Raw genomic sequence first — 14090 nt, 5'->3', positions numbered from 1 at the left:
GCAAATCCAGGGGTATGAGTGGATAGTCCTAGATTGTTGGTGAGGTTTAGAAGAGTGTTGACGTTTGGAGGGTGTTGGTTGTGTGACCTGCTGTACCACATTGAGTGGAACGAGGTTGAGGAGAGCGTGGTTCACTAGTTCCAAAGTCAGATGCTCTGAACATTAAGCCACCTACGACCACCAAGTCCCCAGTTCCTGAATACAAACCCAGGGTGAGCTGAAGATAGCCCATGAATAGTGACAAATTATGAACAAATATTTTGCCAGGCACATTCCCCCTTTACCAGCCCCAGCCCCAGCATGAATAAATGAATGAAATAATTTTATAGAGCGTACAATACCCGGAGGTATCTTAGCGCTAGACGGATCAAAACCAAGACAGCCATCAACCTAAGGGGATACCTTTGGCATCGCTCAGTGACTTTTTGTGAAAATAGCCAGGTGTTCAACTGTTTGATGGAGTTTTAATTGCTGCAAGATGAATTGTGAGCTAAGTGCAAGAGGCAGGGAATTCCATATCTTCCCTCCACAGTACACGAGCGTTCTTCCGCCACATTTTGCTCTGCTAATTCTTGGGACCATGACCATTCGTGCGGAGCTCGATCTGAGGTTCCTGCTGGGAATGTACCAGGAGAACCGATCCTGAAACAAGCATTGGAAATGCAATAGGTCTCGCATTAGGAAAGTTTGAGCTATTGGTATTGTAAATGACACTTTTTTTATTTATGTGTTGGTTTTGAAAGTAGCAAAATTAATAGCTTTGTCAGTTACAATGTCAATAGTTTTAACTTTTGCAAATGTGACACCTATAGCATTTGTAATGCAATGTGTGTTGTATTTACGTGACTTAGATGTATTGATATTACAAATAACAATGGCTTTTAATTTTGTAAATAATTAATACTTAAATAAAAGTTATTGTAATTTATAATGGCAATAGCTTAAATGTTTGTAAATAACTTTTGTGAAGATTATGTTCAGTGTATTTTATTGTGACGACAATCCAAGAACATTGCATTTGCACCTACACACAGAGCCACACACATGTAGATGTGGTGGTGGTGGATCTGGGGGATATGGTGGTGGTGGATGTGGTGGTGGTGGATGTGGTGGTGGATGTGGTGGTGGTGGTGGTGGTGGATGTGGTGGTGATGGTGGTGGATGTGGGGGTGGATGTGGGGGTGGATGTGGGGGTGGATGTGGGGGTGGATGGGGGGGTGGTGGTGGATGTGGTGGTGGTGGTGGAGGTGGTGGTGGTGGTGAGGAAATATAAATTTTATGGTCAAGTTGTGTTCCCTAGCGCGTACCCCACCATCTCCATGTACCAGCTCAAAGTGCATGTAACTTCCCTCCTGTGCCAGCTATGAAGACGCAAATACATTTGCGTCCAACGTTAACTTGTCCTCTTTCAAATCCACCCTGAATGGATTAAATAGTCCGTTCCTAAGTATGCTATGCCAACGTCTTTTTGTAGTGTACCTTACATGTTTTTCAGCTCTGGCAAGGTAGGCCCTGAATTTCTGCCATCGAGCCTCTTTTTCTGGCTTCTGATTCTGAAAGCCTCAGCCCAGGCTGCCTCTGTACCCGTGAACTCTGACTTACTTCCAGCGCGGCCCACCGCGCTCAGCTCAGCCTGCTGCCTGCCAAGACTGACTGTAACCTTCGAGTTATCTGTTCCGCTCCTCGAAAATGCATTCCTGCCTACTAGCTTCAGTAAACATCCCCCTCAGCTACGGGACCAAAGGGCCGACCTGTCTCCGTGCAAGTAATTCACAGCCTCTGTTACCATGCTCCCATGGAAGGCCCCATGCCCCATGCTTCTCATGCAGACACTTAGGCGCTTAAACACGCACTCACAGTCAGTATAGAATAGCTTCTGCCCCAGAGACCTTTCCGTCCAGATAATATGGTTCCCAAACATCAGATATCAGATATGATAGAAGTACAAGTTGATCTGACATGCCAGACTTCTGTCTCTTTCCGTCAGTGTAAATGTCAAGTCCCCTGCACCCTCCAGTTTCACGTCTATCACACGTCATGCAGCTGCGCGCGCATCCAAGCTTCCGATTTCTGCTGACATTGCAACATTTCTGTTTTGTGCCACCCCCTAGTGACACCTTTCTGTTTTGTGCCACCCCCTAGTGACACCTATCTGTGACGTTCCTAGTACACACCTCCAGTTCACGCCTAGTCCACGCCTTCTGATTACGTACTAGTAACACGTGTATACTGTTATCTTGTCTTCTCTCAGCTGTTACGCCTACTGTACTGTTTTCTATGACATAAATCAAGTATATAAGCTATGTACTGTCAATAAAATGTAGCGCTCTATCCCTTCTTCCACCCCTGCGGTGGGAAGAACATGATATTCTGGTCCTGCCCATTCCTTTTTGAGGAATAAAACCCCTACGAACTCTAACACCACGGACTCTGGTTCTTTCTTTCCGATCTGAGTTATTATTGATTAAGTACTTACCTGCATAGAAATTAAGACGGTAAATTATATATTTACATCAGTGGTGGTGGAGGTGGTGGTGGTGGTGGAGGTGGTCGGTGTGGTGTTGATGTGGTGGATGTGGTGGTGGTGGATGTGGTGGTTTTGGATGTGGTGAAAGTGGTGGTGGATGTGGTGGTTTTGGATGTGGATGTGGTGGTGGAAGTGATGGTGGTGGGTGTGGTGGATGCGGTGGTGGATGCGGTGGTGGTGGATGCGGTGGTGGTGGATGCGGTGGTGGATGAGGTGGTGGATGAGGTGGTGGATGAGGTGGTGGATGAGGTGGTGGATGAGGTGGTGGATGAGGTGGTGGTGGTGGTGGATGTGGTTGTGGTGGTGGTGGTGGATGTGGTGGTGGTGGTGGTGGTGGATGTGGTGGAAGTGGTGTATGTGGTGGTGGATGTCATGGTGGATGTGAAGGTGATGGATGTGATGGTGGATGTGGTGGATGATGTGGTGGTGATGGTGGATGTGGTGGTGATGTGGTGGATGTGGTGGTGGTGGATGTGGTGGTTGTGGATGTGGTGGTTGTGGATGTGGTGGTTGTGGATGTGGTGGATGAGGTGGTGGATGAGGTGGTGGATGAGGTGGTGGTGGATGCGGTGGTGGTGGATGTGGTGGTGGTGGATGCAGTGGAAGTGGTGGATGTGGTGGTGGGTGTGGTGGTGGATGCGGTGGATGTGGTGGTGGTGGTGGTGGATGTGGTGGTGGTGGATGCGGTGGATGTGGTGGTGGTGGATGTGGTGGTGGATTTGGTGGTGGTGGATGTCATGGTGGATGTGATGGTGGATGTGGTGGTGGATGTGATGGTGGATGTGATGGTGGATGTGATGGTGGATGTGGTGGATGCGGTGGTGGTGGTAGGGGTGGATGGGGTGGTGGTTGTAGTGGATGTGGTGGTGGTGGATGCGGTGGTGGTGGATGCGGTGGTGGTGGATGCGGTGGTGGTGGATGCGGTGGTGGTGGATGCGGTGGATGTCATGGTGGATGTGGAGGTGATGGTGGATGTGGTGGTGGTGGTGGATGTGGTGGTGGATGTGGTGTTGATGGTGGATGTGGTGGTGGATACGGTGGTGGTGGTAGTGGTGGATGGGGTGGTGGTTGTAGTGGATGTGGTGGTGGATGTAGTGGTGGTGGGTGTGGTGGATGCGGTGGTGGTGGATGCGGTGGTGGTGGATGCGGTGGTGGATGAGGTGGTGGATGAGGTGGTGGATGAGGTGGTGGATGAGGTGGTGGATGAGGTGGTGGATGAGGTGGTGGATGTGGTGGTGGTGGATGTGGTGGTGGTGGATGTGGTGGCGGATGTGGTGGTGGATGAGGTGGATGTGGTGGTGGATGTGGTGGTGGATGCGGTGGTGAAGTGGTGGTGGATGTGGTGGATGTGGTGGTGGATGTGGCGGTGGATGTCATGGTGGATGTGATGGTGGATGTGGTGGTGGATGTGGTGGTGGATTTGATGGTGGATGTGATGGTGGATGTGGTGGTGATGGTGGATGTGGTGGTGGATGTGGTGGTGGATGTGGATGTGGTGGATGCGGCGGTGGTGGTAGTGGTGGATGGGGTGGTGGTTGTAGTGGATGTGGTGGTGGATGTAGTGGTGGTGGGTGTGGTGGTGGTGGGTGTGGTGGTGGTGGGTGTGGTGGTGGTGGTGGATGCGGTGGTGGTGGATGTGGTGGTGGTGGATGTGGTGGTGGATGTCATGGTGGAGGTGATGGTGGATGTGTTGGTGGATGTGGTGTTGATGGTGGATGTGGTGGTGGATGCGGTGGTGGTGGATGCGGTGGATGTGGTGATGGTGGATGCGGTGGTGGTGGTGGATGCGGTGGTGAAGTGGTGGTGGATGTGGTGGTGGTGGATGTGGTGGTGGACTTGGTGGTGGTGGATGTCATGGTGGATGTGATGGTGGATGTGGTGGTGGTGGTGGTGGTTTCGGTGGTGGTGGATGTGGTGGATGCGGTGGTGGATGGGGTGGTGGTGGTGGTGGATGCGGTGGTGGTGGATGTGGTGGTGGTGGATGTGGCTATGGATGTCATGGTGGATGTGGAGGTGGATGTGGTGGTGGATGTGGTGGTGATTGTGGATGCGGTGGTGGTGGATGCGGTGGATGTGGTGATGGTGGATGCGGTGGTGGTGGTGGATGCGGCGTTCCAACCCGTCACACAGCTAGTACTTGTGGTTTAGAACAACAGACATATGAAATTCGATTATTTCAAAAGCCAATTTCCAACATGAAAATATTACCTTGTTTGACACCGACTCTTCTCACTGTGGTAAGTGTAATGCCGATATTTAAACAGCGCGCAGGCTCCTGTAATTATTGTTGAGCACGTTTGGCCCACACCTGAATTGCTTACTTTTTCCTCATAAGCCAAAATATCATGCAGTGCTGTCCCTCTCCCGCTCAGAGTCTGGAATTCCTAGATTGTATATTTTGTTTGAAGTTGATAGCCGTCTGAGCTAATAGCAAGCCTCAGAGCAAGATTCGACAGACTCCAAGCCGGATTCAAAGAAGGGCATGGAGAACCCCAGCAGGCAACTAAGGTTATTCGAAAGGGGCTAAGAGACGTTTTTATGGGTCGCTGCATCAGCACTTCTACTTGGAAGCATGCCAACAGAAGGTTGGTTGGGAACATTGTGCGCAAAAGTGGATTAAATGTCAAAGGTCAGGGGTGACCAGAACTAAATACAGTGTTAAAACCCTCACTGAGGAAATCGGACAAGCTAAAGCTGTCTCGAAATGCAAAGTGCAACAAAAACGTTCCCATAAATGTGAGGTCTGCTGCTATTCTCACATTTAGATCTACAAGGGGCTTAAAAATCAGGTACACTTAATTCAGTTCCCAAATGAAGAGCCGCAGATCAAAATAATCATTTAACCAAATTGCTTTCCTTGGCAGCATTAAACTAGAGAAGCAGTTATAAACGACATAAAGTTAAAATAAGTAACGGTTGTTAGCTTTATTATAATCGATCGGATAATTATTATGCATATATCTATGAGGGACAGAGCGAAACAAGGAGAAACACGAGAGACGGCCAGCGGCCGTCAAAGTGAAAGTACGGCCGGCTGAGGGCATTGCTGTGGGGAGGGGGGATGAGAAATGCGACACGGCGGGCAAGGGAGGGGGCGGAGCGGGGAGAGCGGCATGAGGGTGTGAAGCAGCAGGGGAGGAGTGCTGCTGGCGATTGACTGGCGATGGAGCCCTCACCCCCGTGGGCAAAGCACTTAGAGCAAACTGGTGCGGTGCTATAGAAAATAAACACAACACAGCAGCCCAGATCACGCTTTCAGTCCACAAGGGCATTAAATGCAAAGCCCGTGACTAAAGCTTCACCAGGGCTGGACCTAAGACTCTGTCTGACCTGTCCTCCTCTCAAAATGTAATGCATTTTGAAACTCGAAACCGTTAGACCAATGGGCATCACTTACTTTTGCCCAGCAATATTAAACCTACTGTTTCTTTAGTTTAGACAGTGTAATGTTCACAGAAGGAGCCGAAGAAATATGAGGTAGCAAATGAAATAAATAAGAGGGTTAAAAAAGTAAACAATGAAAAGAGAAATTTAGAGGAAGTAATTTTAAATAAGGAGATATGGGAGAATACGAAGAAAGGAAATAAGGAACTAGGGATGAAAAGTAAGGAAGAACAAGCAAAGAAGGTGAGGAGGAATCAAAAAAGAAAATGACAAATTAAGTTAAAAGGACAGAAGTAACAAAACATAAAAGGCTAAGAAGATGAAAGGAATGGGAAGACAAAAAGAATGAAAGTAGAGGAAAAAAAGAAAGATCGGAAAGAAACAGAAACCCACAGAAAACAAAAGAAAGTAAAAACCTTAAGACGAAATAAAGAAAACATTAAGAAAAAAGAATAAAGACAGGAAGCATGAGATAAAGTAGAGAATGAAGGAGTCGGCGTTCCTGCCTGGATGCTTAGATCCCCCTAGCTCCCTTTCGCTGTCTCGCTGCTGCGTTGTCTCACTTTGGGTATTCAAAACGAATAAGAATTTTCAAAGCTAAAAATGTCACTGGACCTGAGGGGATGTGCGCTCAAAGACGGAAGAAATTAAAAGGCGATGTCTGCGAAGTGAGAGGCAGCCAGAACATCTTGTTTATGAGGAGCTCGAGCCTCGCCGTGGCCGGCGTCACGGCCTGCGTGCCTACGTCACGTGCCCGAGACTGCCATTTCAAGGATGCACCAAGGGGCATCTGACAGATGTAAACATTCAGAGCTGCGGCCCAGATGGCGCTCGTAGAGGTGCAGTGAGCGAAAGGCAGCGAGCTGTGGCTTCTGTGAGCTATGCGCAAATTCAAAGAGAAAAGCGCCTCAGCCAGGCAGAGTCCCAGCACTGACCACTTAAGTGCAATATATATTTTATTACCACTGGTATTTTAAACATCATCCGTTGACTGTCAAAGTCAAAAATAATACATTAATATACCAGAGTGGCACTGAAGGAATCTGAAACTTGTATGAAGAGCTCAAAAGGCGAATTAGACTCGTGCATTTCTATAGGGGTAAGATCCAGAATATCCAGAAAGAGGTGTCCGTAGGGGTCTTCGTGGACACCAGAGTAGAACTTCTGAATGGCCTCCCCAGTGCCATACAACAGACCCTCTATGTCTAAAATGCTGGTAAGCTTGGCTATTTTTATATAACTCATTTTTTTATTATTAGCTTATAATTTGCCGAACTGTTTTCACAGTCAGACACTTTACACCATTTACAATTAGTATGTAAAATTAGATGCATGAAAGGAGACACGGCCGGCGGCCGTGAAACTGAAAGTACGGCCGGCCGGCCGTGAATAATTAGGGGATGAGCGCACGCTGAGAAGCTTGTGGGAGGGGGGCTGGACTGCCTTTGATGTGATAATGCGAGGCAGGCAGGCAGGCGGCTGGTGGCATTGTGCACGCGCTTTTTAGGGCTTGCGCAATGACCTTAAAAAGCACATGCACTCTGTGGAATTGCCAGCGGAATACTGCTTAGTTAAACGCTGTGTTTAAGCCTCTATAGAGCTTGCCAGCCGTGCGCATGCGCACAGCAGGCGAGCCCTAAAAAAATGGACCGCCTCTCTATATAGGGCCTTGTGGATTACACACAGAGCCTTTAAGGAGATCCTCTTCTTCACCGGCAACCAATGAAGGCCATACATTAAATGAGAGATTGCTTTTAACTTGGGGACCTTCAGTAGAGTTCTTGCTACAGCGTTCTGCAGGGAATGTAGTGTTTATATAAAGTGTTTGGAGGTACCTAAATAGAGGGCATTTCAGTAGTCCATCTTTGAGAAGATGCTTCGAGAAGATGAGCGCCATCATCACCGTTTTGTGTACCTCAAACTGAATGAACAGAAGAATTTGAGAACCCTCAGTATAAAAAAATCTGCTGAGGTTATTTTGGGCAAAGAAAATAATTTGGTGTCGAAAATTACTTACGTTTCTTGCCTTCTGCATTGGCTTTAATAGAGCGCCCAGCTCCGAGGGCCACCAGGATGCATCCCAAAAGGAGGTCTCCTTTCCAAAAAGCAGAACCTCTGTTTTGTCCAAGTTTAGCTGAAGAAAATGTCTTTTCTTCCAGCCTGCAACCTGGGTCATGCACCTGCAGGAATAAATTGTTTGCATCTTTTTCCACCTGTGACAAAATAGATACCACTATCTGTGTGTCATCCGCATAGGCGAATATGGACAGGCCAAAACTATGAATAAGATTGACTAGAGGGGTGATGTACACATTGAATAGGGTGGGGCTAAGCGCAGAGGCCCGGGGTACCACACAGGGAAGTTCTAGACCTTGCATCTCCCAGTGCTACCCACTGCTGTCTACCATCAACAAACAAGATCAGCAATGTTAATGCAGTGTTCCTAAAACCAGGTGAATTAAGTCGTTTAATAAGAAGTACGTGAAGAACCGTATCAAAGGCGGGGGAGAGTTCCAATAGGATTAATGCAGCTCTTCCGCCCTTGTCCACTACTCCTTTTATTTCCTCAGATGCAGCCATCAGTGCTGATTCAGAACAATGGTTTGCTCTAAAACCGCATTGAGAAGAGTCAAGCAACTGATTGGTGTCCAGAAAGGTTAGACTTTCTTCATTCATTGCCTTCTCTAAAATCTTGGCAGGAAACTGAAGACGGGAGTTGGGTATGTAACTTCCCACCTGCCTAGGATCCAGGGAAGGTTTTTTCACTAAAGAGAGAATGGAAGCTTTTTTCCAAATGGTTGAGTATTGCCCAGAGTGAAGTGTCTCATTTAATAGATCCCTGAGTGGACTGACCAACTTGCTGGCTGCAAGATTGAGGACCAGTGATGGACAGGGGACCAAGGGGGGCCCAGATTTAACAGAGCTAATGACCCTGATTGTTTTTTCCCCATGTAAGAGTTGAGAACCTCTTGAAAATGGGTGTTTCGAAAGGCCCAGAGGCTGATCCGGAGTTCAGGACCTCTTCCTGATTTGAAGTTGCATCAATACTTGCTGTATTCAACGAGAACGCTTGAAAAATAGAATTGACTTTGAATTAGAAAAAAAATCAGCCAGCTGATTGCAAAAGGATTCATCAGGAATAAAGGTGCTGTTGTTATTCCATTTGGACAGGTCTTTGACTGTTTTAAAAAGTTCCCTGGTAGAGTTTGTAGCTAGTCTAATTTTCCCAGAGAAATATTTAGTCTTTTCTGCTTTGATTAACTCTTTATACTCAGTAATTTTTTATATTAGATTTTTTCGTCTGGATAAAAATCTTTCCTCCACTTGCACTCCTGAAGTCTGCACTTCAGTTGTGCAGCTTTTAGTTCCTGCAAGAACAATGGGACTGATGGATTTTTCCTGTAGCTCTTCAATGTTTGTTCCGGTACCACTTTGTGACATGCCGAGTCTAACCAGAGAGTGTAGGTAATTGCTGCATTATTGACATTATTGTCGAGAGCGGGAACTGATTTAGAAAGTGTCCTGCAGAACCTCCACATTAATGTTTTTCCATGGCCTATATTTGATAGTTCTAACTGTACTATTCAGTGTTGCTCTGTTACAGGGAGTTGTGATTGAGAAAAAGATTGCCTTGTGATTTGACCATGGAAGTGGCAGGATTGTATCTATTTCCAAATATGAATTGTTTGTAAAAACTCCATCCAACGAATGATTAGCCACATGAGTGGGTAGTTTAATTAGTTGGTGTAGGTTAAAACACTTAAGAGAATCCACTAGATGATCTGTAGCCACATTGGAAGACAGCTCAAGATGAAAGTTGAAGTCTCCAACAATCGTAAAGCTCGAATAGTTTGTGCAAGATTCCATAAAGGATTGAATGTTATGAATAAAACTGGCTCTTGGGCCAGGTGGACGATAAATTAATATTCCTTGAAATGTGTATGATTTGTTCATTTTAATACTAAAGCCAAGTACTTCACAGTCTAGATTAAATAATGGTGTACAGCTGGCCTCAATTGAGTTGCGATAGACAATCGCTAACCCCCCACCACTCTTGCCTGTTCTATCTAGCCTTTCACTATGAAAGCCGTTCGGCACGGCGATCTTAATGTCAGAGGAACTATCTGCCCAGGTCTCAGTGAGAAAAGTAATGTCTGGAGCATATTGGGACATAAGGTCTGCAAATTCATATTTGTTTTTAATAAGAGACCGTGACTTGAGCAGCATACAGGAGTGCACATTCAAGGCCATTTGCCTGTTTGTTCCCTCACTGGTGGAGGTTGTAGAGACAGCAGGCTCCAAACAACTGACTTTCTTGGGGGTAAAATTACACATTCGACACCTGTACCTGTGTGCGCTAAAGCACTAGTCAGGAGGGTGACAGTGGCTGCTTTTTCCATTCTGGTGAAGTCCATAAGTTCTCTCCCTGAATATCTGGCCATAGGAGATGGGGTCCTGGCGCTATCCAGGCGTGGACGGGCGCAGATGGGCTTGCCTTTGGCACTACGCCGCTGTGCGCGTCCCTCCCAGTCATTTATTGGCTGGGAGTAAGAGAAAGTCTGGATCGCTAACCCCCAAAGTTGGCGGCCGGTCCGGAAATGAGTTGTGTAAAAAAATATGTGGAAATCTCTCCCTGGCTCTCTCCACACGATGCTGCGTATACCACCCCCTCCTTCAGTTTTGACCCACATAAAGCCACTGCTTACTTTCACCTATTTACAAACATCACAGGGTTGTGCAACTGTCTTTCAGAGGAAGAGTGAGCTTCGACAGAGGCACAGGCTTCTACCATGGTGGGAGTCCAGATGTTTCCTTACCATTTTGGGAAGTGTAATACTGCTTTTATAATTGAAAAATAAAACTACAAGTCCCAGAATGCAAAGAAAAAAAATCAGGAATATTAGGAACCCATGACTATATAGTGCAAAAATGAAATAAAAAGGCTTCTGAATCAGAACCTATGCAAGGCCAAATCTGTGGCATACACACCCTGTAATCCTGGGCAAGCTTTGCAATTCGATGAGTTTGGTGAGTGCACCACCCATATCACACACCTGTATTTTACTCACCTTGTACTTCTGGGCAGCCTCTCGAATGGGGCGCACCGTGTGCTGCTTGTGATCCTCGGCCTCTCGACAGACCAGACAGATGGGCTCCTGGTCATCTTCACAGAACAGTTTCAGTTTCTCATCATGTTCTCTGCACAGATTCTCCCCCTGGGCGGTCGCACTCGGGGTGTGAAGATGTTTCAGCAGCTCCACTATGTTTCCCAGCTGTCTGATGGGCCGTAATATTTTGTTCTTAGAGGTTTCTCTGCACTGAGGGCAGGGGAAGTTTGTCTCCAACCCTTCCCAGCACCGAGTGATACAGGACAGACAGAAGACATGTCCACACTCCACAGACATGGGGTCTGTGAAATATTCCAGGCATATGGAGCAGGTGGCCTCCTCCTTCAGCTGTTTGTTTGCAGCCATTTTCCTATATAAAAGTAAGTTTCGTTTCTCGCAGCCTGTGAAATGGGCGTGTCTTTTTCCTGTTCTTCGGGCGTCTCAGGGCTGGATCCAACAGAGGTGGGAGTGTCTGCAGACAAACTGGGCGTGGTTTCTGTAAAGGGGCGTGTACACATGTGTAACTGGGCGAGCCTGCAGCAAGACAGTATGGCGTGTGAACATCTGTAAATGGGAGTGTGTACAGCTGAAAAGGCGTGGCTCCAGGTGAGTGGGCGTGGCCCCAGGTGTGAGTGGGCGTTGCCCTAGTTGAGCTGGGCCTCTCGTTAATTAATGTCTGCCTGGTTTGGCTGAGACACGCCCCATGGTTAGTTCCAGCTCTTGAGTTTTGCTGATGTCCCCGGGAACAGGGGCGGAGTTTCTACTTCCCTGCAATTCAAAACCTGAGGAGGTCTAATTTCGAGTCCCGATTAGAAGTCATCCGTTTCTTTCTATCTGTATTCTAGTGCTCATCATGCTGTAATAATAATAACAATATATGTGATCTACGTACGGGTTCCAGCCCAGAACGCACCGGATGAAATTCCTCTTTATTCGTGAGATTTATGTAGATCGATCTAGCCTATTGGGCACTGGAGCGCTTTACGTGAGTTCCCCTCGCCGTCAGAGGGGTCAGGGCTATATGCACTGTAGGCAGGCGCGAAACGCCCATTGGGCTCAAAGGGCATCAGCACCCTCCGTCCTGTGTTTTTTTTAAAATTTATTTTATTTAATGCGATTTTATATAGCGCGAACTTTACCCGAAGGTGTCAGAGCGCTTTACATAAGAACCAGTTGCGAAACATAAGGATTTAGGATTACATGCGTTACATAAAAGATACAAGCAGAAAAAAATTGCAAATGTACAAGATGTAAAGTCACACAAGTAAGAGAAACAAACAGAAAGAAAAATTGCAAATGTACAAGTAGTAATCTCTAAATACCTAAGGGAGGGATACGAATGGATATACTCTAAGAGTCACATAGGAATGGTAGAGAGTACAAAGGTATACTGCATATACTAGTGATTAGAGTTATCTCTACATAGGGATACGAATGGAAATACTCTAAGACCAGGGCTTCAAGGGGGGGGGGGGCTGAGCCCGCCCCAGTTTTTTTTGTGGGGCCTCAAAAGGGGGCTCTAGGGGGCTCTTTTCGGGCCTCAAAGGTCAAAGATAGGGTGAGCAGACGTCCCGGTTTTTGTTTGGTGTTACTAGTGTGGGTAATATGTCCGGATAGTGAAATAATGCCAATTTCGTTTTTCACTATTGAAAGGCTATCTTGTCCATAGGATAACATGGGGAATGCTGTGTGACATGTTTACCTACAGTTGCTGGCTGTGATTGCTGAGGGAGGGACTGTCTGCTGTGTCTCCCTAACTTGAAGAGGAGCTGTGCTGTGTGCTTTGCCCCTCTGAAGCCTTCCTGTCTCCAAGGGCCTAAGAAGAGCTGGGAAGTCAGGGATACAAAAGTTCTCCAGCACCCACCCTTCCAGCTGCTGTGTGGGTCTCTGCGCTGTGCCTTTGTAGCGCTGCCCCCCTGTGAAAATCTGTCTCGGTGTGCTCATCGGCACACAGCTGGGGCGTAAGGTCATGAGGCCTGCTCTGCCTCAAACATGATCTGCCCCAGGATCGAGTCCCTCGCGCTCTGTGTGTGCGGATTAAAGCACCGCTGAGGAACTTTGTAGCGCCTGCTTTGCCCCCGAGCGCTGTGTGGGCATTGACTCCACCGCCACCCTTCGGGCTGCGTTGTGCGCCCGAGGCCGTGTTCGCCGCTCTGAGAAGGAGCCTTGAAAACACCCTGCCAGTATTCACCACCACCGGCCCGGGATCGTCATTTCCAAGCCGCGCTCGGATTGGTCACAGCAATGAGGATTTCCCCCAGCAACGCGGAGGTTCATCAGGCGGAGTTACGTTGCGTCTGGAGGGGGCCCTCTCTGTCCACACAGGAGCTTGGGGAGCCCCGCATCGTGGGGGCTGCGGGGGGCCTTTGTTACACCATTGGGGGCAGTGTCTAATCCAGGGTGGTGTGGAGTGCAAAAAAACGATGGATTTAGGCCCAGATCCTTGTGCTGGGGTGAATGTATGACATTGTTCTACATTCTGTCCATCAACTTGTTTTTTGCAATTTTCACCATTGGGGGGAGATTCATATTCAAGACTTCTGGACTTCAGCCAAATAGCTGCCTTCGCTTTCCAGTTTATAATTAGGGCTCCCGGTTTTATGGTATTTATTTTTTTGCCATTTCCATCTGTATTTATCCATATTTATTTTTTGGGCATTTTTTCTGTATTTATCCACATTTATTTTTGCCACAAGCCAAAGACGAAGCTACAGCTAGTATTTTTCCACATTTATTATATTAATTGACAATGCACATATGCACTTGGTTATGTGAGGGTACTGCTTGCAAGGATGAGGATATCCATTTTGAGGAATTTCAATCGATTGCTTGATTCTGTAGGTAGCTGTCTCCCCTGCATTGTTTCACAAACCAGTGAAAACATCCATGCCAAGCTCTCAAATTAGGCTGACTAGTTTCCAAGTGATCAGAAATCATATCTTGGATTGTACAGGTTCCCCGGTTGCACAGTGGGGCCATCTCTCCCACCAGGCGCGCAACACCCAGTGGGCTCAAAGCCCCCCCTTCCCCCTCCATCCGTCCTGTGTGTCAGCCCAGGCAGAGACACCTTC

General features: G+C 47.5%; 1 protein-coding gene across 1 annotated transcript in view; it reads right to left on the bottom strand.

Annotated features, from left to right (window-relative positions):
• The window catches only part of LOC147660658 (E3 ubiquitin-protein ligase TRIM39-like), a 130666-nt gene extending 119261 nt beyond the window's left edge, over positions 1 to 11405 (bottom strand). The window contains exon 1 of the mRNA XM_086951554.1: positions 10981 to 11405. Coding sequence (XP_086807680.1) covers positions 10981 to 11385 — 405 coding nt within the window. The 5' untranslated portion in view covers positions 11386 to 11405. The remainder of the gene's footprint in view (positions 1 to 10980) is intronic.
• Between the last annotated feature and the right edge of the window lie 2685 nt (positions 11406 to 14090).

This window comes from Lissotriton vulgaris, unplaced genomic scaffold (genome assembly GCF_964263255.1).
Source record: "Lissotriton vulgaris unplaced genomic scaffold, aLisVul1.2 SCAFFOLD_1773, whole genome shotgun sequence".
Lineage (NCBI taxonomy): Eukaryota > Metazoa > Chordata > Amphibia > Caudata > Salamandridae > Lissotriton > Lissotriton vulgaris.
This window is presented reverse-complemented; position numbering and strand designations above follow the sequence as displayed.